We start from the raw sequence: 27295 nt of genomic DNA on the forward strand, positions 1-27295 counted from the left end.
TGTTAACGAGAGAATCACTGACATGTCAGCGGGTCCTTTTGTGGCAGGGCTGAAATGCAGTGGAAATATTTTTGGGGGATTCAGTTCATTTGCATGGCAAAGAAGGACTTACAAATAATTGCAATTCATCTGATCACTCTTCATAACATTCTGGAGTATATGCAAATTGCCATCATACAAACTGAGGCAGCTGACTTTGGGAAAATGTATATTTGTGTCATTCTCAAAACCTTTAGCCACAACTGTACTATCCAGGTCTGTGCCCAAACAATTCGAACTTCTACTTTTAAAAATCCATAAACAAGTTGCACACTGTTGCCGCTTGTTATAGACCCCCAGCTGTGCCCTGGACACCATATGTGAATTGATTGCCCCCCATCTAACTTCAGAGTTTGTACTGTTAGGTGACCTAAACTGGGATATGCTTAACACCCCAGCCGTACTACAATCTAAGCTAGATTCCCTCAATCTCACACAAATGATTAAGAAACCTACCAGGTACAACCCTAAATTCGTAACCATGGGCACCCTCTTAGATATCATCCTGACCAACTTGCCCTCTAAATACACCTCTGCTGTCTTCAAGCAGGATATCAGCGATCACTGCCTCATTGCCTGCGTGTGTAATGGGTCCGCGGTCAAACGACCACCACTCATCACTGTTAAACGCTCCCTAAAACACTTCAGCGAGCAGGCCTTTCTAATCAACCTGACCCGGGTATCCTGTAAGGATATTGACCTCATCCCATCAGTAGAGAATGCCTGGTTGCTCTTTAAAAGTGCTTTCCTTGACATCTTAAATAAGCATGCCCCATTCAAAAAATGTAGAACTAAGAACAGATATAGCCCTTGGTTCACCCCAGACTTGACTGTCATTGACCAACACAAAATCATCCTGTGGCATTCTGCATTAGCATCGAATATCCCCCATGATATTCCAGGCAAGTCAAGAACCAATATACTCAGTCAGTTAGGAAAGCTAAGGCTAGCTTTTTCAAAAAGAAATGTGCATCCTGTAGCACTAATTCCACAAAGTTCTGGGACACTGTAAAGTCCATGGACAATAAGAGCACCTCCTCCCAGCTGGCCACTGCACTGAGGCTAGGAATCACTGTCACCACCGATAAATCTACAATAATCTAGAATTTCAATAAGCATTTTTCTACGGCTGGCCATGCTTTTCACCTGGCTACCCCTACCCCGGTCAACAGCTCAGCAACCTCTGCAGAAACTTGCCCAACTTGCCCCGCTTCTCCTTCACCCAAATCCAGACAGCTAATGTTCTGAAACAGCAGCAAAATCTGAATCCCTACAAATCAGCTGGGCTAGACAATCTGGACCCTCTCTTTCTAAACTTATCTGCAAAAATTGTTGCAATCCCTATTACTAGCCTGTTCAACCTCGCTTTCGTATCGTCTGAGAGCCCCAAAGATTGGAAAGCTGCCATGGTCATCCCCCTCTTCAAAGGGGGTGACACTCTAGACCCAAACTGCTTTAGACTTATATCCATCCTGCCTTGCCTTTCTAAAATCTTCAAAAGCCAAGTTAACAAACAGATCACCGACCATTTTGAATACCACCGTACCTTCTCCACTCTGCAATCTGGTTTCCACTGGTCATCCACAAAGCCAACTCTTCCCTTTGCCGCCTTTCCTTCCAGTTCTCTGCTGCCAGTGACTGGAACGAATTGCAAAAATCACTGAAGCTGGAGTCTTACATCTCCCTCTCTAACTTTAAGCATCAGCTGTCAGAGCAGCTTAAAATCAAATCAAATCAAATTGATTTATATAGCCCTTCGTACATCAGCTGATATCTCAAAGTGCTGTACAGAAACCCAGCCTAAAACCCCAAACAGCAAGCAATGCAGGTGTAGAAGCACGGTGGCTAGGAAAAACTCCCTAGAAAGGCCAAAACCTAGGAAGAAACCTAGAGAGGAACCAGGCTATGTGGGGTGGCCAGTCCTCTTCTGGCTGTGCCGGGTGGAGATTATAACAGAACATGACCAAGATGTTCAAATGTTCATAAATGACCAGCATTGTCAAATAATAATAAAGCAGCAGCATGGCCAGGTGGACTGGGGACAGCAAGGAGTCATCATGTCAGGTAGTCCTGGGGCATGGTCCTAGGGCTCAGGTCCTCCGAGAGAGAGAAAGAAAGAGAGAATTAGAGAGAGCACACGAGAGCACACTTAAATTCACACAGGACACCGAATAGGACAGGAGAAGTACTCCAGATATAACAAACTGACCCTAGCACCCCAACACATAAACTACTGCAGCATAAATACTGGAGGCTGAGACAGGAGGGGTCAGGAGACACTGTGGCCCCATCCGAGGACACCCCCGGACAGGGCCAAACAGGAAGGATATAACCCCACCCCCTTTGCCAAAGCACAGCCCCCACACCACTAGAGGGATATCTTCAACCACCAATTTACCATCCTGAGACAAGGCCGAGTATAGCCCACAAAGATCTCCGCCACGGCACAACCCAAGGGTGCGGGGCGCCAACCCAGACAGGAAGATCACATCAGTGACTCAACGCACTCAAGTGACGCACCCCTCCCAGGGACGGTATGAAAGAGCCCCAGTAAGCCAGTGACTCAGCCCCTGTAATAGGGTTAGAGGTTACCGATCACTGTACCTGTACACAGACAATCTGTAAATAGCACACCCAACTACCTCATCCCCATATTACTATTTACCCTCTTGCTCTTTTGCAACCCAGTATCTCTACTTGCACATCATCTGCACAACTATCACTCCAGTGTTAATGCTAAATTGTAATCCCTACTCTTCTACATTTGCACACACTGTACATAGATTTTTCTATTGTGTTATTGTTTATGTATAACTCTGTGTTGTTGTTTTTGTCGCACTGCTTTGCTTTATCTTGGCCAGGTCGCAGTTATAAATGAGAACTTGTTCTCAACTGGCCTACCTGGTGAAATAGAAGCCAACACTGTTCCCTATCAGTGTTCTGGCTGGCTTTTGTAGAGTCAAATCAAATCCAACTTAATTCAAAGCACATTCAATGGACACTTTACATGCATGTGTTTTAGGTTAGGGCATACTGATACTCTACAGATGAGAATTCTATGGAAGTCGGACACCTCAATTTAATATATTTGGATATTAACGCTAAAAATCCAGGACCTTGATTTAACAGGCAGTTCAAATATTGTCTTTGTATGATTGTTAGACACTGGTCTGAGACAGCTGTGTTCTTCAATTAAATACAACTATATTTACCCAATCAGGGGCAATTAAGAAAACCATAGCCAGATTATATCAACATCCTCAACTAATACAAACAACAGACATCACCTGTCGCAATTACATCCCCCTTTCTGTTGGTTATATAGGAAATGGTCCACAATTCCGCCACTAGAGGGCACAGGAGGACAGAATGGATCCCTGGTGGTCCAAGAGTTTGAAGTCACTGCTTTTGAAGTTTGCATGGAATCTATTAGTATTGACATGCTTAAATCGTAAGTAAAGGTTTCTAAGCAAAGCAACCATCTTAAGAAATGTAACTAATATCTTTGAATATGAGCTAAATATCAGTTCTAGATGTCTGATTCCTGACGCACTGTGGGCCTCAAAATACTTTGGATTTGTTATTGAAGATATCAAACACACCAGCCCATTATCTGTTCACATGATCTCTTCGACATCTATATTACAAACAATTTTTGACATTTTCCAGAATATTGTATATGTTAGACTGACCGCATGTCGAAGCAGTGCAGGCGATTGTTTAAGTGCTTCATAGAGTACATTTGGAAGCCATTGAAGATACTCTCTGTTACTCGGGTCAATTCAGAATGTAAAAGCACCAATCACTTATCAACTGAAGCTCAGACATTAATACAACACACACACATGCACGCACGCACGCACGCACGCACGCACGCACGCACGCACGCACGCACGCACGCACGCACGCACGCACGCACGCACGCACGCACGCACGCACGCACGCACACACACACACACACACACACACACACACACACACACACACACACACACACACACACACACACACACACACACACACACACACACACACACACACACACACACAGAGTTTCCTCAGGAAAAAGCATAATTGTCAGCTACAATACAACCAGTCAGGAAACCGGGTGAGCACAGTGCTCTCCTGAGCAACAGTGGAGATACACACACAGTGGATGATATTCCACTGAGACACTGCACACGGTAAGAGGAATTAAGAATGTATCTTATTAAGGTGCACCTCTGATTGCTGTGCCTCTTGCCATCCTTTCTCTAAATCTTTAAAGCCGATACAATAATGCATATAGCTTTGCATTACCGTTGTGATGGTGTTCTGGTTTGCTCTAAAATACTGTCTCTGAGAGTTCATGAGATATCAAAACGTTTGATTGAGAAGGATACCCTGCTGTAGTCTGTCTGTCATAACTATTATATTGTATCTTCAGGAAGTCCTTTAGATTTATAGCTCATAAAGTCTACCTTGTTACAAGGAAATAAAAAATGAAGTGTTTGCCACTGTGGATTGTTTTGCTGGTCTTCAGAAACAGGTAGATGTTTGTTTACAATCATCTATGGTCTATGCTATAAGTACTTGAAAATAACAAGGTAATACTTTGTACTAGGATTTGGTACATACAGGGTCATAATTAACTATTTCAATGTAGGCCTTTTCAGACACTGACAAGGTTTCCAAGGAACAAAAAGGGAAAAACAAGTTTTATAATCAATATGATATATTTCTAGACAGGGCTAGCAATTCAATTATTTTCATACACCTTTAATGTTTCCATTTACCAGGACTTTAAGAACAACTAGTTACTATGTTTATTTCTAGAGATTAACCACTGTGTTGGCCTTTCTAGGGAGTTTTTCCTAGCCACCGTGCTTTTACACATGCATTGTTTGCTGTTTGGGGTTTTAGGCTGGGTTTCTGTACAGCACTTTGAGATATCAGCTGATGTACGAAGGGCTATATAAATAAATTTGATTTGATTTGATTTGATTTGTGTTTCACTTTATAATAAGTGTGGCTATAATACCTATACCTGTGCATTATACAGTAGTGTATGAGGACACATTGTTACATAGTAGTTTACAGTAGTTAGTGTAATTACATACAGCAAACTAGTGTCCCAGGCAGCCAAGCACTAAAACCACTTGACCCAATCAATTCTTTCACTGTGAATTTAGGGAGGAATTTTAAGTGATTTCATCAAGACCGATGTTATATCAAGTTGTTTAAATACTTAAGTGTTTTAGTGAAACAAAATAATGTAGCCAGCCGCAGATAGACACCGCTTTTTATTTCCTGAGTTAAACAGAGGGACTTTCATGTGCAACATAATTTCCTCCCCAATATTTTATTTAAATAATTAAAATAAGACAACTAGACTTAGCTTTTAAGTATTACCTACTAAAGAATTTCAAAGTAAAACTGATCAAATGGATTTTAACACACTTGTGTGAAACCCCATGCCATAATCTTCCCCCGGGGTAACTGGCACCCCCGGGGTGGGCCAGTTACCCATACACATGTTCTACTGTCGGTAACTTGAGAACGCTGCTGGGTAATCGTCTGTGTTTGTATTTAATCGCTGAGTAGAGCCTATACAGAATAGTCTCATTGCAACAGTTCTTATGCTATTAGAATATTCTGTAGGTCCTCAATTACAACGTTACTCTCTCATTCATTCTGGTTTTAGCTGGCATGTTCTGTTCAACCTTTTCCAGCCCATACTCATATTGAGCTCTTGGTATTGCTAGCCTAACTATGATCTGTTCTAACTAAGTGGCCTTGTGTCCTTACAGTATTTGATTCCTGAGCACAAGCATCATGCCCATCCTTAAAAACCTTCCAGGGAGGACCAGGAGTAATCATGGGAACAGTGAACTCATCCTGCCCAGGTTAAACTTGGACCTGAGTCCCTTCGAGGAGGTAAACCTGGAGGAGGAGAGGAATGAGGGTGACCCCCCCATTTTGGTGGGCCGTGGAGCAAAATCCCTCCAGTGCAGGTTGTCGCGAGATGGGGAAGAGGAGGAGAATGAGGTGAACATGGAGAAGCACAGCACCGGGGCCCTTAAAGGAGGAAGACCCCTGAGGGGGACTCTGGAGCGACTGTGCGGCTCTTCCCCCCTGAAGACCCTGGGGAAGTTGGGTAAGGGGCTGCGTATGTCGGGGTGCAGCGTGTGGGGGACCAGCCCGTCCCTGCGAAGCCCCACGGACCCCCACTCGCCCCCGCCAGAGAAAGAGAAGAGGAAGGGCATCCGCAGGAGCTCAGAGGAGATCATGACCCTGCTACGGTAATTGGGATGGAGGGTATTGATCTAGGATCAGATGCCTTTTAGATCATAATGAATAAGATTGCATGGACAGGGAGAACCATTTCCACTCTAAGACGCTTTATAAATACAGGTCCAGAGCCACAGATGAACATAAATGTAATGTCTCTCTATATATACAGTGCCAATAGAAAGTCTACACCCCTTTAACGTTTTTCACATTCTGCTGCCTTAAAATGTAATCTTAAAGGGGATTCAATTCATTTGTTTCTACAGATCTACACAACCTAGTCGACATTTTCACAGTGAAAGAAAGTACATTTTTCTAAATGATGATTATTATTATTATTTTTACATAGATGTCTTGACACCCCAGAGTTAATACTTGGTGGAAGCACCTTTTGGTAGCCATTACAGCTGTGAATCATTTGGAATAAGATTCTACCAATTTTGCACTCTCTTATGGCAACATATATCAATTGTTTTTTCCCCCAAAATTGCTCAAGCTCATTTAGTTTGGTTGGGAATGATTGATGAACAGCAATATTGAAATGTTGTCTCTGATTTTCAGGCAATTTTAAGTCCAGATTGTGATTAAACCACTCAGGAACACTCAACACCTCTTGGAAAGCTATTCTGGTGTGTTTCGGCATAAATATTTGTGCATTTGTCTCTCTGAAAAATAAAACCCTATCCTAGGGTTAGGTTTTCAGAAGACTGAGGCGGGTTTTCTTCTAACTTGGGCTTTGCTCCTTTCATATTTATTTTGATCCTGACAAACTCCCCAGTCTCTGCCGATGACAATAGATACATTTTAGATAGAATTTTAAGGCCGCAAAATGTGAAAAAAGTCAAAGGGGGTGTAGACTTTCTGTAGGCACTGTAATATGATTAAGTTAGACACTATTTTGTAGCACTGTGATAGCTGTAACGAAATGACGGAAATGCTCACAGCATATAGCATAATCATTTCCTAATTGGTTATGGAATGTAAAAATTCACCATGTTTATGTGTGGAACTCCCTTTGTTTGCTAATGCTATCTTGTCTACCTAAGCATTGAGTGAATGGCACTACGTATAACCGGGACATTGTTTTCACTTTGACTGTTGCAGCCAGGGAAAGGCAGCCATCAAAAATTCCAATCTGGATTGCTTAGAGCAGGGATGGGCAACTTTGATGTGGGTTGGGGCCACAAAAAATCAGAACTCATCATGATGGGCCGCAGTTTCTAACAGGTCTGTGTACCCACATCCATACCCACATCCATACCCACATCCAACCCACATCCATACCCACATCTATACCCACATCCAACCCACATCCATACCCACATCCATACCCATATCCATACCCACATCCAACCCACATCCAACCCACATCCATACCCACATCCATACCCACATCCATACCCACATCAAACCCACAATTGACTATCAGTGACTGACATAGAGAAACTGCTGATGCACAACCAAATTTTGAAATGGCACCTTGTGTGTTCTACTATTCTAACTATTCTACTATTCTTAGTTGAGACCCTGATTGAGTTCCTGGGAAATTTGGAAATTTAACTGAGGACCTTCAAAAGGGGGGCTGTGGCCCCCAGTTGCCCATCCCTGGCTTCGAGCTACAAGCACCTCTCAAGCATTTAAATAACTGCTTATTTATAGCATATGGTAGTCTGGATATGGTAGTCACCTGTTAGCATTGACCCTTACAGTATTTGATAACACGTATGTATCCCGTTCCATTTATATTTGAGATGGAACCTTAATTCCCACACAATATCTCTGACTCTGGGAATCCACACATAGCTCTTCTCTCTCTCCAATGCCATACTGTGAGGTTGACAGCGTAACAAGCCATAATATAGTTCCTATTCTCTCCTGATGGTTCTCTTCTGCTTCTAGATTTGCAGGGCGGCGGAAGCAGACACAGCGTAGAGAGAGCCTGCCCTGCGGAGACCTGGGCATTGACAGCGAGGATGAGTCTCGCCGCCGGCCTTCCTTCCTCAGGATGGTCAATCTTAGCAAACTGAAGAGGGAGTCCCTGTCGGACCACAACTCCCAGGAGGCCGAGAAGGAGCTGGAGGAGGAAGAGCCAGTGGTCAAACCTAGGGAACCACTCTCAGGTATACAAGGCGCTCCAAAACAAACCAATCAAGTGGGGAGATATGGTATGTGTTCTGCTGGTCCAGCCAATCACAGGGCACATAATCTGAAACCTCTGAATCATGTAAGGATCAATGCAGGTTACCTCTGTCTGTGGCATGTCAGTCAGCGTTGTACGTTTCAGTGTTCACATTACGAGTCCAACCTCACTTGAGTCTATTAAGTCGGAAACTCAGGAACTTCTTGGTCAGGTCCTGCAGTACTTCCTCCACCAATTCCACGCTGGTCTCTGATGAGCTGTGAGCGGTCCCCAGATCCCCTCAGTCATCGGGTTCAATCAGCACCAAACTATGAAAGCAGGAAATGACTGCACTTCCTCCTACTGCTGATCCCTTCAGATAAAGCTTAATCCAGAGCTACTGTTCACAGAGCTCCGTAGGGAACAAAGCAGACAAGGGACAGTCAAAGGACAGTGTGGTATATAGCATGCCCAGAAAACAAATTGCAGACCTCCACAAGTCTGGTTCATCCTTGGGAGCAATTTCCAAATACACATTCATCTGTACAATCAATAGTGCGCAAGTAAAAACACCATGGGACCACGCAACCGCCATACCGCTCAGGAAGGAGAAGCGTTCTGTCTCCTATAAATGAACGTACTTTGGTGCGAAAAGTGCAAAGCAATCCCAGAACAACAGCAAAGGACCCTGTGAAGATGCTGGTGGAAACAGGTACAAAAGTATCTATATCCACAGTAAAAACAAGTCCTATATTGACATAACCTGAAAGGCTGATCAGAAAGGAAGAAGCCACTGCTCCAAAACCACCATAAAAAAGGCAGACTACGGTTTGCAACTGCACATGGGGACAAAGATCATACCTTCGGAGAAATGTCCTCTGGTCTGATGAAACAAAAATAGAACTGTTTGGCAAAAATGACCATCGATTTGTTTGGAGTAAAAAGGGGGAGGCTTGCAACCTGAAGAACACCATCCAAACCGTGAAGCACGGGGGTGGCAGCAACATGTTGTGGGGGTGCCTTGCTGCAGGAGGGAGGGAGTGGTGCACTTCACAAAATAGATTACATTTTGAGGAAGTAAAATGATGTGGATATATTGAAGCAACATCTCAAGACATCAGTCAGGAAGTTAAAGCTTGGTCGCAAATGTGTCTTCCAAATGGACAATGACCCCAAGCATACTTCCAAAGTTGTGGCAAAATTGCTTAAGGACAACAAAGTCAAGGTATTGGACTGGCCATAACAAAGCCCTAACCTCAATCCTATAGAACATTTGTGGGCAGAACTGAAAAAGTGTGTGCATACAAACCTGACTCAGTTACACCAGCTCTGTCAGGTGGAATGGGCCAAAATTCACCCAACTTATTTTGGGAAGCTTGTGGAAGGCAACCTGAAACGTTAGACCCAAGTTAAACAATTTAAAGGCAATGCTATCAAATACTAATTGAGTGTATGTAAACTTCTGACCCACTGGGAATGTGATGAAAGAAATGAAAGCTGAAATAAAGAATTCTCTCCACTATTATTCTGACATTTCACATTCTTAAAGTAAAGTGGTGATCCTAACTGACCTAAGACAGCAAATATTTACTAGGATTAAATATCAGCAATTGTGAAAAAGGTTAAATGTATTTGGCTAATGTGTATGTAAACTTCCAACTTTAACTGTATCAGCACCCTTCAGTATGTCAATGTTGAAAACATGTACTTTTTCTCCTCACTTACCCCACCCGTTCCTACACATATGGCAATACTCTTTACAAACCAAAAGACTAAACAGTTTGAAAGGGATTCCTCTATCTGTCCTTTCCTCTCTTACCTCAGTGCTGGAGATCCTACAGCTGGTCAACCAGAGGGATCTCCTCCTGGCCGACACACACATCCAGGAGCTGGAGCACGAGTGCGAGCTACTGGCCTTCCTGCCACATCCCTCCACGCCTCCATCCACACCCCCCGGAGTGACCCCTCCTGGTTCCTTCGACAACCCCTCCAGTCCCAACGCTTCACGGGACGCCAGCAGGCGCAAGGCCAAGGATGTGGAGCTGCTGTATGAGGCCCTGCAGAAGGAGATGTGGGACGTGGTGAGGGAGTCCCTCCGCCAGCCAACGGCCGGGCCTAACCTGGGACTGGTGGTGCTGGTCATTCAGCAGGAGGAGCAGGCTGACATTTCCCAGGCCCAGAGAGAAGAGACCCAGACCCAGCCCTTAAGGGAGGGCCTCCAGCCCCATCATAGCCAGAGGCCCCGTCAGCTCAAGCTGAAATGGCGGCAGGCGGTGGCGGAGGCGGCAGACTGGAGCCTGCCGCAGCAGGTGGACACTCAGGCGGGGCAACTGGCCTCATACCTGGAGAGGTTAAGGGGACGCATGGTGGACGACCTGGACGCGGCACGGCGGAACGTGGTGTCGGTCTACCCGGAGGAGTTCCAGGCCTTCCAGGTGTATGTACAGAGCTACCACCGGGCGGTGGCCAGACGCCTGAAAATCATTACCAGCTCCCAGCTTCAGATCACTGACGTCTACTCTATGCTGGACTGGTTCTACAACATCTACAACAGGTCAGTGTCACAAGTCATAACATAACAACATTAAATGTATACACTCTTCGAAAATAAGGTACTACCTAGAACCATAAAGGGTTATTTAATTGTCCCCTTAGGAAAACCCTATGAAAATGGTTGTGTTTGAGCATATCAATTTTGTCAAGTCGCCTTTCAAAGTGTGTTACATTATGTGGATAAACATTTTCAGACTTGTGCCTACATGTCGACTGCATGAACTGCATGATCCACGTGATCAAAGGTTATGATGTTTTGACTATAGTCAACTGAAAGTTCCGGCCGTTTCTCTTCATCAACTTCATCCTGCCGCTATTGTCAACCAATCATTAGGGTGTTTTTGTTTGACCCGCGTGAAAGTCCAGTGGTATACATTGGATATATACAAATTAGTGATATATATTTTTTCGCATCAAGTTTTTATTATTTCTATTCATGTATTTAAAAACTCCCACCCCCCCCCATCCGGCAATCTGATAGCATATGTAAAATCAATCATGAGATGAACAAAAATGAATGAATACAAATACATGAAATAGTAGAATAATGAATGAATAATACTCAATAATACATCACATTACATACATCAAAAATAGTTACAAATCATAGAAACTCATTAATGGATGTACAGGTACTTTGGACAATAGTTCAGAAATTAATGTGATATTTGAGACCTCTCTCTCATCAATTGATTGTACAATGTACACACATATGATTTCAGTTTGTGATTGTGTGATCTGGGGGTTAGAAACATGCTTATTTTGATATAAAGAAACATTTTCACAAACAATGGCAACTACGTTGACACTGCCATGTTCATCTAAGCCTTGCTGTAGGAAAACCACAACAGTGTCTGACATTTTCGGCTGTTTCAGATGCACCTCCCCTGACTGCTCTTGTCGACATTCGTCTACAGTCGGCTACGTTAGCCTTACTACTCAAACGCGCCCATTATCAATTTTTGGTTCCAGTGGAACCCTTTCATTAATACAATGTTATACGTTCTTAGTAGAACCTGTTTCACCACCAAAGGGTTCACCTATGGGGACAAAAATATATAATTTTTAAATAAGAGTGTAAGATAAGAACATCAAGGAAGTCCATTGTACGTATGTATGAATATTAACATAGATCTTTACAGGTATTAGTTCAGATCTGAAATGTGAGACTTGACTGGATAGTGACACATAGTATCTCTTCCTCACTCTCCCTCTCGTCTTTTTTAAGGGATGTCCTGGGCACCGTTGGCATGAAAACCCCAATTAACTACTCCCAACTGGAACCCCTACTGCACCAAGACACAGTGGACCAACTGGAACAGGACTGCCTGAACACTGTCAGGGTAAAATCACATTGCTTTTAAAGTGCAATTCAACCTCATATTCATTATCTCCAGCACCATACTAGTGTCTACATGTGTGAAAATGGCGCATTTATATGATCTGTGGTTAAAAAGACAAGGTCATAAAAAATGCTTCTCTTTTACATCACAGGGATAGGATTAAAAGTAAGAAAAACTGTTAGCTTTTCAAAACCTGTTTCTCGTCACTTTACCTTGCATTCATGTACATATCTACCTCAAATACCTCATACCCCTGCACATTGATCTGGTACTGGTACTCCCTGTATATAGCTCCACATTGATCTGGTACTGGTACTCCCTGTATATAGCTCCACATTGATCTGGTACTGGTACTCCCTGTATATAGCTCCACATTGATCTGGTACTGGTACTCCCTGTATATAGCTCCACATTGATCTGGTACTGGTACTCCCTGTATATAGCTCCACATTGATCTGGTACTGGTACTCCCTGTATATAGCTCCACATTGATCTGGTACTGGTACTCCCTGTATATAGCTCCACATTGATCTGGTACTGGTACTCCCTGTATATAGCTCCACATTGATCTGGTACTGGTACTCCCTGTATATAGCTCCACATTGATCTGGTACTGGTACTCCCTGTATATAGCTCCACATTGATCTGGTACTGGTACTCCCTGTATATAGCTCCACATTGATCTGGTACTGGTACTCCCTGTATATAGCTCCACATTGATCTGGTACTGGTACTCCCTGTATATAGCTCCACATTGATCTGGTACTGGTACTCCCTGTATATAGCTCCACATTGATCTGGTACGGGTACTCCTGTATATAGCTCCACATTGATCTGGTACTGGTACTTCCTGTATATAGCTCCACATTGATCTGGTACTGGTACTCCTGTATATAGCTCCACATTGATCTGGTACTGGTACTCCTGTATATAGCTCCACATTGATCTGGTACTGGTACTCCCTGTATATAGCTCCACATTGATCTGGTACTGGTACTCCCTGTATATAGCTCCACATTGATCTGGTACTGGTACTCCCTGTATATAGCTCCACATTGATCTGGTACTGGTACTCCCTGTATATAGCTCCACATTGATCTGGTACTGGTACTCCCTGTATATAGCTCCACATTGATCTGGTACTGGTACTCCCTGTATATAGCTCCACATTGATCTGGTACTGGTACTCCCTGTATATAGCTCCACATTGATCTGGTACTGGTACTCCCTGTATATAGCTCCACATTGATCTGGTACTGGTACTCCCTGTATATAGCTCCACATTGATCTGGTACTGGTACTCCCTGTATATAGCTCCACATTGATCTGGTACTGGTACTCCCTGTATATAGCTCCACATTGATCTGGTACTGGTACTCCCTGTATATAGCTCCACATTGATCTGGTAATGGTACTCCCTGTATATAGCTCCACATTGATCTGGTACTGGTACTCCCTGTATATAGCTCCACATTGATCTGGTACTGGTACTCCCTGTATATAGCTCCACATTGATCTGGTACTGGTACTCCCTGTATATAGCTCCACATTGATCTGGTACTGGTACTCCCTGTATATAGCTCCACATTGATCTGGTACTGGTACTCCCTGTATATAGCTCCACATTGATCTGGTACTGGTACTCCCTGTATATAGCTCCACATTGATCTGGTACTGGTACTCCCTGTATATAGCTCCACATTGATCTGGTACTGGTGCTCCCTGTATATAGCTCCATTCTTGTGCATTTTATTCCTCTTGTGCTACTATTTTTCTTTTTATTATACATTTTAACTCTGCCTTGTTGGGAACGGCTCATAAGCAAGCATTTCAAGTCATTTTATTTCATTTTATTTGGAGGGTATTTTCTTGCTCCCCAAGTCACCGCAAATCACATACAGTAGTGTTTGAAAATCATTGTTTTAACTTTCGATGATATCATCAGGTAGAACCTTTTAACTTTATATATCTTTCTACAAAACATAGAAATGTGCCATTTTCACATCTGTAGACACTGCTTTTGTGATGGCGATAATGAAAATTAGGTTGAAAAGTGGTGGAATTGTCCATTAATACTGAACACTGTCGGGGGGAAATCCCACCTACCGAGGTAATGGTTCTGGCACTAATCTAATGGTACTGAAACTTTCCATACTTGTTTCTTGGGTAGGCAATGGACTTTATGGTTGTGTGTGTTCTGTTTATCGCAGGAGAAGGTGTCCACAGAGCTCACTCAGGTTCTGGATGAGGAGGAGAGGCGGTGGGCCCAAACGCTGCACATAGAGGAGTACCAGTCCAGTCTGGCCCGCTCTGTCATTCAGGTCTGTCACACTATCACTCAGAGACACTACTGCACAGTAGATCTGTAGGTCACCATTGGACATTGTGGTAAACAACTCAAAGACATTTGTAAATCTTCCATTAATATTGGAGTGACCTATTTTGGGTGGTTGGATTTTGAAGTTCCTGCTTTGATCAGTATCTGTGTGTGGTTGTTACAGAGACTAAAGGTAGACCTGGACAGATCCACAGCTGTAAGCCCGTTTCTGGGGGCCAGGGTGGCCCGCTGCAATCTCAATGGACTGTCTGACTTCCTATATAGGTGAGGAGAAGATGTGTTTATAAAGACATGGACATTGAGTTCAATCAACAACCTCAATGTGAATCAATATATGGATTTAATTTGATCATGTTACTATGTCCAGTTTCCAGAGAAAGGTGGAGATGTTCCATGAGACCCAGGGTGAGTTTGGGGACCGGGGCGATGGATACGTCTCCAGGACCATCTCTCTGGTCAACTGCTGCCCGCCTCTCAGGTAGATACCCAGACAGAGAAGTCATCTCCTGTGGCATCTGTGTTAACTGATGCTCCAATCAAATGCTTATCAAAAACATGTATTTTTCAGTTGGTGAAGTGGTAAATGGGATGACAGCGTCTCCAGTTAGCTAGCTAACATTGCTTACAATTAGTTGGCAATCTTGTTAAAGTTGACAAGAAAAATTGTATTTGTCACATGCTCCAAATACAACAAGTGCAGACTTTACCGTGAAAAGCTTACTTATGAGCCCTTTCCCAACAATGTAGTTAAAAAGTAAGACAATTAGCAAATAGATAAAAAGGAAAATATTAACACAATAAAATAACAATAACGAGGCTATATACAGGCTATATACAAGGAGTAGTGGTACCAGTGTCAGTATACTGGGTTACGAGGTAGTTGGGGTGATTGATTGAGGTAATATATACATGTAGGTTTTGTTAGGTGATTGATTGATTGAAATACAAAACGTCTGGGTAGTTAGTTGATTAACTGTATAGCAGTCTTATGGATTTGGGGTAGAAGATGTTAAGCAGTCTTTTGGTCCCAGACTTGACTTTCCGGTACCGGAAGATTTTTAGGGCCTTTCTCTGACACCGCCTGGTATAGAGGTCCTGGATGACAGGGAACTCAGCCCCAGTGATGTACTGGGCCATACGCACTACCCTTTGATGCGGCTTGCGGTCGGATGCCGAGCAGTTGCCATGCCAAGCGGTGATGCAGCCAGTCAAGATGCTCTCAATGGTGCAGCTGCAGAACTTTTCAAGGATCTGAGGGCCCATGCCAAATCTCTTTAGCCTCCTGAGGGGGAAGAGGCATTGTTGTGTGCTCTTCACGACTGTGTTGTGTTTGCACCATGGTATGTCCTTAGTGATGTGGACACAGAGGAACTTGGCGCTCCACCGTTGTGTCGTCGGCAAACTTAATGATGGGGTTGGAGTCGTGTGCGGCCACACAGTCGTGGGTGAACAGGGAGTACAGGTGGGAGCTAAGGACGGGGGGACCCAGTGTTGAGGGTCAGATGTGTTTTTGCCTACCCTCGTCAGAAAGTCCAGTATCCAATTGCAGAGTGAGGTGATTAATCCCAGGATCCTTAATTTAGTGATGAGTTTGGAGGGCACTATGTAGTCAGTGAAGAGCATTCTCACATACATAGGTGTTCCTTTTGTCCAGGTGGGGAAGAGCAGTGTGGAGTGCAATAGAGATTGCATCAACTGTGGATCTGTTAGGGCGGTATGCGAATTGTGGGTCCAGGGTGTCTGGGATGATGGTGTTGATGTGAGCCACGACTACACTTTCAAAGCATTTCATGGCTACATATGTGAGTGCTATGGGTCGATAGTCATTTAGACAGGTTACCTTGGCGTTCTTGGGCACGTGGACTATGGTGGTCTGCTTGAAACATATGTAAGACTGTAAGACCCATATGGGAGAGGTTGAAAATGTCTGTGAAGACGCATGCCAGTTGGTCAGCACATGCTCTGAGTACCCATCCTGGTAATCCGTCTGGCCCTGCGGCCGCATCAGATAGTAGGATTTGATCTTTGTATTGACATTTTGCCTGTTTGATGGTTCGTCGGTCGTAGGGGGATTTCTTATAAGCATCCGAATTTGTGACCTTCTCCTTGAAAGCCGAAGCTCTAGCCTTTAGTTCAGTGCAGATGTTGCCTGTAATCTTGGCTTTTGGTTAGGGTATGCATGTACTGTCGCTGTGGGGACTACATCGTCGATGCACTTATTATTGAAGCCGATGACTGATGTGGTAAACTCCTCAATGCCATCGGGTGAATCCTGGAACATGTTCCAATCTGTGCTAACGGAACTGTCCGTTAGCTTAGCGTCCGCTTCATCGGATCAGTATTGAGCATAATACTGGTACTTCCTGTTTGAGTTTTTGCTTGTAAGCAGGAATTAAGAGGATGGAGTTATGGTCAGATTTGCCAAATGTAGAGTGAGGTCTAGCTTTGCATGCACCACTGTGTGTAGAGTTTTTTTCTCACTCTATTTGCACAGCAGACATGCTGGTAGAAATTTGTTAAAACAGATTTCAGTTTTCCTGCATTAAAATCCCCGGGCCATTAGGAGCGCTGCATCTTCTTGTTTGCGATCTAGTGCCAGCATAGGGCTGTTGTGGTAAATAGACAGCTACAAAAAATATAGATGAAAACTCTCTTGGTAAATAGTGTGGTATGCAGCTTATCATGAGGAATTTTAACTCAGGCAAGCAGAACCTTCAGACTTCATTAATATGAATGATCATGCACCAACTGTTGTTGACAAAGGGACAAATAGATCACATGGTCAAATGATGTTATCCACATTATTAAGGTTGTAAATGGTTCAAACGGGTTTTCCAAGTCAGAAATACGAGTTTCAGATCATTCTTACACTACCTGAACTCACCAACAGTGTTTGCATTCCACTTTTTGTGTAGATCCTTTGTACAGCGTTGCAGGCAGTGTGACCCACAGAGCAACGAGGAGTCCACACAGAGAGCTAACTCCTCCCTGGATAGGATTGTTAACCAATCAGTGAGGGTTCTGACGGAAAGACTATTTGAGCACATCAGGGTGAGGCAATGTGCTTTTTAAATGTGTCCTCCTTTGGTAGGGCGCAGAAAATGTTTTCCTTACAATTTATTGACACAAAACATACATTTATCTTAAAATCCCTTTCCCAATACACAGCTTGCCAATTCCACACTCATATATGACTGATCAAACACAAACACACATGCTCTAACGTTTACACAGATGTGCATTTTGCAATAGGAGCATAATGTTCATCACTTCATGTGGGTCAAAGCTGTGTATTTCTGTTCCAGCCGTTCTTTGACAAGCTGGTGAAAAGGAAGTGGTTAAACAACACTGAGGCCTTTGAAGCCATCGAAGCAAGCGTCAAACAACACTTCAAGAAGTTCAGAAGAATGGACTGCCCACCTTATCAGGTCTCCACCAATGACCACATACCTAACACATGATAACATGTTGCACATAATACATGCAATAAATATTTGCCATTTCTATCCCAATATATTTAGTTTATCAACAGTTACAGTGCCTTTGGAAAGTATTCAGACCCTTTGACTTTTTCCACATTTTGTTAGGTTTCAGCCTTATTCTAAAATTGATTCAATAGTTTTTCCCCCCTCGTCAACCTACACACAATACCCCATAATGACAAAGCAAAAACAGGTTTTTAGACATTTTTGCTAATTTATTGCAAATGAAAAACGTATAACACATTTACATAAATATTCAGAACCTTTACTCAGTACTATGTTGAAGCAACTCTGGCGGCGATAACAGCCCCGAGTGTTCTTGGGTATGACGCATCAAGCTTGGCACACCAGTATTTAGGGAGGCAGGGTAGCCTAGTGGTTAGAGTGTTGGACTAGTAACTGGAAGGTTGCAAGTTCGAATCCCTGAGCTGACAAGGTACAAATCTGTCATTCTGCCCCTGAACAGGCAGTTAACCCACAGTTCCTAGGCTCTCATTGAAAATAAGAATTTGCTCCGTTTATCGTTGCCTCAATCCTGACTAGTCTCCCAGTCCCTGCCGCTGAAAAACATCCCCACAGCATAATTATGCCACCACCATTATTCACAGTAGGGATGGTGTCAGGTTTCCTCCAGATGTGACGCTTGGCATTCAGGCCAAGAGTTCAATCTTGGCTTCATCAGACCAGAGAATATTGTTTCTCATGGTCTGAGAGTCCTTTGGTGCCTTTTGGCAAACTCCAAGCGGGCTGTCATGTGCCTTTAACTGAGGAGTGGCTTCCATCTGGCCACTCTACCATAAAGGCCTGATTGGTGGAGTGCTGCAGAGATGGTTGTCCTTCTGGAAGGTTCTCCCATCTCCACAGAGGAACTCTAGAGCTCTGTCAGAGTGACCATCCGGTTCTTGGTCACCTCTCTGACCATGGCCCTTCTCCCCCTATTGCTCAGTTTGGCAGCGCGGCCAGAGTCTTGGTGGTTCTACTTCTTCCATTTTAGAATGATTGAGGCCACCGTGTTCTTGGGGACCTTCAATGCTGCAGAAATGTTTTGGTACCCTTCCCCAGATCTGTGCCTCGACACAATCCTGTCTCGGTGCTCTACGGGTAATTCCTTCGATCTCATGGATTGGTTTTTGCTCTGACATGCAATGTCAACTGTGTGCCCTTATATAGACAGGCGTGTGACTTTCCTAATCATGTCCAATCAATTGAATTTACCACAGGTGAACTCCAATCAAATTGTAGAAACATCTCAAGGATGATCAATGGGAACAGGATGCATCTGAGCTCAATTTCTAGACTCGTAGCAAAGGGTCTGAATACTTATGTAAATATGTTTTTTCGGTTCCAAAATTTCTAAAAACTTGTTTTCTCTTTGCCATTATGGGGTATTGTGTGTAGATTGCTGAGGATTCTTTATTTATTTTTTCATCCATTTTAGAATAAGGCTGTAACGTAACGAAATGTAGAAAAAGTGAAAGGGTCTGAATACTTTCTGAAGGCACTGTATGTTATGATTGAGGGACTGAATGGTTGAGTGGTTGACTGTTTGATTGACAGATACTGGTGGGGGAGATACACAGGCGGGTTTTGGTGGAGTATTTGCGTGCGATCATGCGAGGACGGGTCATATGCACATCATCGAAGATGAGGAAGAGGATGGCATTCCGACTGCAGGACGAGGCCAAGCAGCTCAAAGGGCTCTTTAAAGACCTGGTCAGTCATCCATCAGTCATTAAAACTTGTTTTTCAACCATTCCACAAATGTCTTGTTATAAAAACTATAGTTTTGTCAAGTTGGTTAGGACATCTACTTTTTGCATGACACAAGTAATTTTCCCAACAATTGTTTACAGACATATTATTTCACTTATAATTCACTGTATCACAAATACAGTGGGTCAGATGTTTACAAACATTAAGTTGACTGTGCCTTTAAACAGCTTGGAAAATTCCAGAAAATTATGTAATGGTTTTAGAAGCTTCTGATAGGCTAATTGACATAATTTGAGTCAATTGGAGGTGTACCTGTAGATGTATTTCATGGCCTTCCTTCAAACTCAGTGCCTCTTTGCTTGACATCATGGGAAAATCAAAAGAAATCAGCCAAGACCTCAATAAAAAAATTGTAGACCTCCACACGTCTGGTTCATCCTTGGGATCAATTTCCAAACGCCTGAAGGGAGCACGTTCATCTGTACAAACAATAGTACGGAAGTATAAACCACATGTGACCGTCATACCGATGAGGAAGGAGACACGTTCTGTCTCCTAGAGATTAATGTACTTTGGTGCGAAAAGTGCAAATCAATCCCAGAACAACAGCAAAGGACCTTGTGAAGATGCGGGAGGAAACAGGTACAAAAGTATCTATATCCACAGTAAAACGAGTCCTATATCGACATAACCTGAAAGGCTGCTCAGCAGCATGTCCTCTGGTCTGATGAAACAAAAATAGAACTGTTTGACTATAATGACCATTGTTATATTTGGAGGAAAAAGGGGGAAGCTTGCAAGCCGAAGAATACCATCCCAACCGTGAAGCACGGGGGTGGCAGCATCATGTTGTGGTGGTGCTTGCTGCAAGATGGAGGGAGTGGTGCACTTCACAAAATAAATGGCATCATGAGGAAGTAAAATGATATGGATATATTGAAGCAACATCTCAAGACATCAGTCAGGAAGTTAAAGCTTGGTCGTAAATGGGTCTTCCAAATGGACAATGACCCCAAGCATACTTCCAAAGTTGTGGCAAAATGGCTTAAGGACAACAAAGTCAAGGTATTGGAGTGGCCATCACAAAGCCCTGACCTCAATCCCATAGCAAATTTGTGGGCAGAACTGAAAAAGCATGTGCGTGCAAGGCGGCCTACAAACTCATCTAGTTACACCAGCTCTGTCAGGAGGAATGGACCAACACCAGCTCTGTCAGGTGGAATTGGCCAAATTCACCCAACTTATTGTGGGAAGCTTGTAGAAGGCTGCCCAAAACGTTTGACCCAAGTTAAACAATTTAATGGTAATGCTACCAAATACTAATTGAGTGTATGTAAACTTCTGACCCTCTGGGAATGTGATTAAATAAACAAAAGCTGAAATAAATCATTCTCTCTTCTATTATATTGACATTTCACATTCTTAAAATAAAGTGGTGATCCCAACTGACCTAAGACAGGTAATTTTTACTAGGATTAAATGTCAGGAATTGTGAAAAACTGAGTTTAAATGTATTTAGCTAATGTGTATGTAAACTTCCGACTTCAACTGTATCGGAACTCGATAAGATGATTTAGTTTAACACTCCCAACAACTGTTTTGTAACCCCAATTAACTGCTTATGGTCCAAGATAGCACCTTTTATTCTAAGAATGTAGGACTACAAATCCTGATAGATGATGTTGGTATTAATGTCTATGGTACGTCCACACAGAGCTTTTGTTTCAGAAAATGATGGATTGCACCTATCTGTTGATGTCTGATGGACAATGAGATGATTGACCTTTGTACTTATGCAACTCGTCCATATCAATTGTTTTACAAATGTTTATAATGACTTATCTTACATAATATTTCCTCTTTCAGGAGTCAGGATCCTCTTGGCTGGACAGTGTCCTCACTCACCTGGCTGACATCATTCTCCTGGAGGACACTCCGTCCATTCAGATGGAGGTTGCTGTTCTGGTGAAAGAGTTTCCAGACATACGGTAGGGGTTTTCATCATTTTGGGGAATACAGTATTGCGCAATGTTTTGAAAGTCCAGAGTTGGAAAACAATGAACAAATTTGGCAAATGTCGTTCATTGGTCACCATTTCCTATATACGCTATGCCACAGTACCCAGAACCTACATGCCACGGTGCAGTTTCACAAAGTGCTATTTTTGACATCTGGACAAAGGTAGAGGAATTTAAGTCCACATATAGACTTTCTGTTGACACAATAGGTCAAAACAAGGGAAAAAAGCATGGGAACATACCATTATTAACCATTTTCACTCCTGCCTGTATACAAGTTGAAAATGGCAAATTTGGGCACTGATAAACGACTAAATTGGAACGCAGTGTCTGTAAAATAACAAGCTATACATGACGTCAGAGGTCTGGCTCTGAGTTCTTATGGCTGCAATCCCGTTAACGGGATGATATGACAACAGCCAGTGAATGTTCAGGGTGCCAAATTCAAAACAACAGAAATCTCATAATTACAATTCCTCAAACATACATGTATTTTATACCGTTTTAAAAGTAATCTTTTTGTTAATCCCACCACAGTGTCCGATTTCAAATATGCTTTACAGCAAAAGCACCACAAACAAATATGTTAGGTCACCACCAAGCCACAGAATAAACACATCCATTTTTACAGCCAAAGATAGGAGTCACAAAAAGCACAAATAGAGATAAAATGTATCACTAACCTTTGATGATCTTCATCAGATGACACTCATAGGACTTCATGTTACACAATACATGTATGTTTTGTTTGATAAAGTTCATATTTATATAAAAAAATATTGAGTTTACATTGGCGCGTTACGTTCACTAGTTCCAAAAACATCCAATGATTTTGCATAGCCACATTGATTCAACAGCAATACTCATCATAAATGTAGATGATAATACAAGTTATACACATGGAATTATAGATATACCTCTCCTTAATGCAACTGCTGTGTCAGATTTTTTAAACTTGACGGAAAAAGCATACCATGCAATAATCTGAGACTGCGCTCAGAAATATAATACAATTAGCCGCCATTTTGGTCAGAAACCAGAAATTACATGCTAAATATTCCCTTACCTTTGATGATCTTCATCAGAATGCACTCCCAGGAATCCCAGGTCCACAGTAAATGCTTGATTTGTTCGATAATGTCCATTATTTATGTCCAATTAGCTACTTTTGTTAGCGCGTTTGGTACATCTATCCAAACACTCGTGCATTTCTTCGGACAAAAACTTCAAAAAGTTATATTACAGGTCGAAGAAACATTTCAAACTAAGTACAGAATCAATCATTAGGATGTTTTTATCATAAATATTCAATAAAGTTCCAACCGGAGAATTCCTTTGTGTCTTGAGGAGGAATGGAATGCAAGTCGATATCATGTGGAATGCGTGTGACCAGGAAATGACTCTCTGCCAGTAAGCTGACTCATTCAGCTCTTATTCAGTCCCACAACACAGTAGAATCCTCATTCAAGTTTCTAAAGACGGTTGACATCTAGTGGAAGCCATAGCAAGTGCAACTTCATTCATATCCCAATGTGAATTCAATTGGGCCTGGATTGAAAATCCACCAACCTCACTTACTGTTTGAATTTCTTCTCAGGTTTTTGCCTGCCATTAGAGTTCTGTTTTACTCACAGACATCATTCAAACAGTTTTAGAAACTTCAGAGAGTTTTCTATCCAATACTAATAATACCATGCATATATGAGCAACTGAGACTGAGGAGCAGGCCGTTTACTCTGGGCACCTCTGGGCACTTTTCATCCAAGCTACTCAATAGTGCCACTGCAGCCATACAAAGTTTTAACAACGCTGTATGGGTTTTGACTGATAGCCGTTCTGAACATGATCACCTTGCGCGACAAGAAATTGCCCCCATCCCTCCCACTAATTGGGCAACTTTTGCAAATGTTTTGTTGTCTGAGTGAGGGAAATGCTGTAAATTAAGAGGACTATAATAAATACCGCTTTGATTTCATACAAGCAAGCCAAACACCCATGAGTCCAAATGTGCACTTCACATTTCCATATCATAAAACTCATGTCATATACAGCGTCAATGTTTATGATCATTATGTTTGATGTACAGTTACAAGATGACATGGCTTCATACTCTGGTTTGTTCTGAACAGAATTAATACATATGTTTGTCTATTGTGAAGAAAATTATCACAGAATAAGCACTAACATGATCTGATTCCCTGAATTGCATTGTGAAAGCCTAACGCTGTAATATAGTATTTTATAACCTTGCTAGTCATGTTGGCAATAGAACAAGCTTACAAATGATGCCCACCTGGCCCAGATAGCAATTTATAATGGATTGTTCTTGGATTGCATAAACAACAACAGTGATTGTGTGAGTGCTGGGATGCAGGGTTGTGTTCCAAACAAAAAACCTCTAAGTGTGCTTTCTGTAGTTCCTCAACTGCATAGCGAGGAGAGCTGAAAAAACACCTTATAGTTGAAAACTCTACTTTGAGTCATGAAAGTGCATTAAAATGACTTAGGAACTGTGAACACTTTGGAGAGGTGTGTGGCCACTCTCACTCAAACCCTTGTAATTCGTTTTGGCTTATGTTGCACCTACCCCACATTTTCCAGGAATATTCCTATCATATTACTGAGTGTATCCAGAGTATTGTCAGATTTCATTATCAACAAATGCGACGAAAGTACAGTAAATGTAAAATGCACATAACATCATTGGATTCAGTATTGTGTCAGGTGAACTGTTGCGTCCTCACCTTTGTCCTAATAATTTCCCCATAATTTCCAAACGGTTTCCTACCATGGTTTCATATGTATTCTGTAAGAAACATTTCAATTTAGTCCATATAGGTTGAGTGTACTTTATTCTTGGAGAGGACCAAGGGGCTGTTTTGAGTGGCAGAGGCTGGAGGGCCCCACAAGGTCCCAGGCCCCTCGTTGTTTGTGTGTTTTGTGGGGTCAGCTAAGGGCTGGCTAGCTGGCATCGTACCCTATGTGTGACGCATGACCTGTGGCCAGGCAGACAGGAAGCTGCTGCAGAGTACTTCCTGTTCCTGCCACCCTGTGAGAGACAGTCTGGTGCCACGCTCTGGAATCAAAGGAGGGAGCTGGAGCTGGTCAAGACAACCTGGACACATGTTAACTCACTCAGGCACAAGGAGTCTCTGCAAGCATCACTATTTTGTTTTGTTACTAGCCGCCTGTATTTTCATAGATCAAAGTCTACCGTCTACCACTGGGAACTCCCCCAAATGTCTATTTGGGGTGAAATATAATTGAAAAAATGATCAATAGATCAAATGAACATAATAAGTCATGGCCCTTTGCTCTACAACATGATTGAATCATGAAGCTACCTGAAACCACCGAAACACACTAACATCGGTCTCCATCTTCCCTATCTTTCCTTTCTCTTCCTCCCTTCATCCTACCACAGGAAGAAGCACATCTCCACCCTGCTAAATGTGCGGGGGATGATACGTCAGGCAGAGCGCCAAGAGATCTTGAACGTGGTCCGAGACTTTGAGAGCAGCAATAGCTCTACCCTGCCATGCAGGGATCATGCCCTCTTCTCGGACATCCCTGTCACCTCCGAGGTACATTGCATCAACCTGGGCCTCATCCGTGTTGCCATGACTGTCGCCAACTGGTTCTCAGAGGCCCGGCTTCGACGACACCGTAAGAGAAGCCCCAGGAACAGAACCACGCTGCCACCGGAACAACTGAAAGAGGACAAGGATATGGATTATGATTGACTTCAAGGAAATCGTATGGAGTTGATGCACATCAAGTGTTTGGTAGAACAGAGGCTCGCTCACCTGTAATTTTGTATCCATGTGTGCATCTCTATGACTACTTAATACTCATGGAGCTTTAAGATCGAATTGTTTGGATTTCTGCTTTAAATAATAGAGGTAGAGGTTTGTTGACACTTCGAAGAGTACTCAATCTTAAATTCTGTCATATTACTGTATGTGCTGCGACTACTACAATGGGGCAGAATCACAAACTACTGTGAAACTTACTACTACTGATAAGAAATGCAAAGTCCCCATAGAAACATGAAATTAAATGTTTTTAATTCATCTGTAAATGATCTTCCCACTCATTTACAGACATTTGAATGGATAGCGATAAGAAGAAGAACTTGACATCAGGTACCACAGATACAAGCCCATCTACTGTACTTCAAGCTCAGATTTTTCTTCATGTTTAGAATCATTTTGTAAACCTCATTGGGTAACACTTTACATTAAGGTGTAAGTGTATACATTTATAAGTAGTTAATAAACTGCTTAAAGATAGCTTACATGACTGCACAATTTTAGCCAATGTGTTATAACTGTTTAACTAACCACTAATGGTTTATAAAATACTTATAAACCTTTAGTAAATCATTTTAAGTACACCTTAATGTAAAGTGTTACCGATTTAAATAAATTCTCTGGTACTTTAGAATACCTTTTAGTCAGTAGTTCTGAAAGTCACATACAGTATGTGCAGATATGTGCACTACGTCATTTCTCTCGCTCTCTCGCTCTCTCTCGCTCTCTCGCTCTCTCTCTCTCGCTCTCTCTCTCGCTCTCTCGCTCTCTCTCTCGTTCTCTCACTCTCTCTCTTGCTCTCTCTCTCGCTCGCAAGATGTCACTCAAGCTCATTTGTCTAGAACTCAAATTGCTAGGGGCTAGCTCATGTAGGGAAAATGGCACAGCAGTCTCTTTCAAAGTAGCGATGTCATCATAGCCGCGGGAAGTAGGGGTGCTGAGGGTGCTGCAGCACTAGGGTTTCATATTTTCCCGGTATTTTACAAACGTGCCATCTCAAGAATAAATCATTATTCTCCCGGGTAACCTGGTATTTCCTGCCAAAACAGTATGTGTCATTCAAAAGCATTATAAAACATATACAGTGCCTTCGGAAAGTATTCAGACGCCTTGCCTTTTCCCACATTTTGTTACGTTACAGCCTTATTCTAAAACTGATATAATAAAACAATTTCCTGAGCAATAACACAATACCCCCACAATGACAAAGTGAAAAAAACAGGTTTTTAGAATTTACATAAGTATTCAGACCCTATTGCTATGAAACTCGAAATTGAGCTCAGGTACATCCTGTTTCCATTGATCATCCTCGACATGTTTCTACAACTTGATTGGCGTCCACCTGTGATACATTAAATTATTGCACATGATTTGGAAAGTAACACGCCTGTCTATATAAGGTCCCACAGTTGAAAGTGGATGTCACAGTAAAAATCAAGCCATGAGGTCGAAGGAATTGTCCGTAGAGCTCTGAGGCACAGATCTGGGGAAGGGTACCAAAACATTTCTGCAGCATTGAAGGTCCCCAAGAACACATTCTTAAATGAAGTCTGGAACCACCAAGACTCTTCCTCAACTGAGCAATCGGGGGAGAAGGCGCAGACCAGC

The 27295-nt window shown here is 42.6% G+C and overlaps 1 protein-coding gene across 1 annotated transcript; it reads left to right on the top strand.

The window, feature by feature from the left end:
- The first annotated feature begins 4138 nt into the window (after positions 1 to 4138).
- Positions 4139 to 25956, top strand: LOC118389934 (exocyst complex component 3-like). The gene is made up of 13 exons (XM_035779943.1): positions 4139 to 4223; positions 5829 to 6320; positions 8209 to 8429; positions 10253 to 10982; positions 12210 to 12324; positions 14535 to 14645; positions 14826 to 14926; positions 15030 to 15140; positions 17578 to 17713; positions 17968 to 18090; positions 19702 to 19857; positions 21724 to 21845; positions 25300 to 25956. The coding sequence occupies exons 2-13, from the start codon at positions 5854 to 5856 to the stop codon at positions 25616 to 25618; spliced, it is 2712 nt and encodes a 903-aa protein (XP_035635836.1). The 5' UTR covers positions 4139 to 4223; positions 5829 to 5853; the 3' UTR covers positions 25619 to 25956.
- Positions 25957 to 27295: the final 1339 nt, after the last annotated feature.

The sequence above is a fragment of the Oncorhynchus keta genome, chromosome 11, assembly GCF_023373465.1.
Source record: "Oncorhynchus keta strain PuntledgeMale-10-30-2019 chromosome 11, Oket_V2, whole genome shotgun sequence".
Classification (NCBI taxonomy): Eukaryota; Metazoa; Chordata; class Actinopteri; order Salmoniformes; family Salmonidae; genus Oncorhynchus; species Oncorhynchus keta.

Excerpts from the sequence above, each read along its gene's own strand:
- LOC118389934 (XM_035779943.1), top strand. The coding sequence starts at position 5,854 with ATGCCCATCCTTAAAAACCTTCCAGGGAGGACCAGGAGTAATCATGGG. Across the intron at positions 8,430-10,252 it reads ACCTAGGGAACCACTCTCAG|TGCTGGAGATCCTACAGCTG; the intron begins GTATACAAGGCG and ends CTCTTACCTCAG. Across the intron at positions 14,927-15,029 it reads CTGTCTGACTTCCTATATAG|TTTCCAGAGAAAGGTGGAGA; the intron begins GTGAGGAGAAGA and ends TACTATGTCCAG.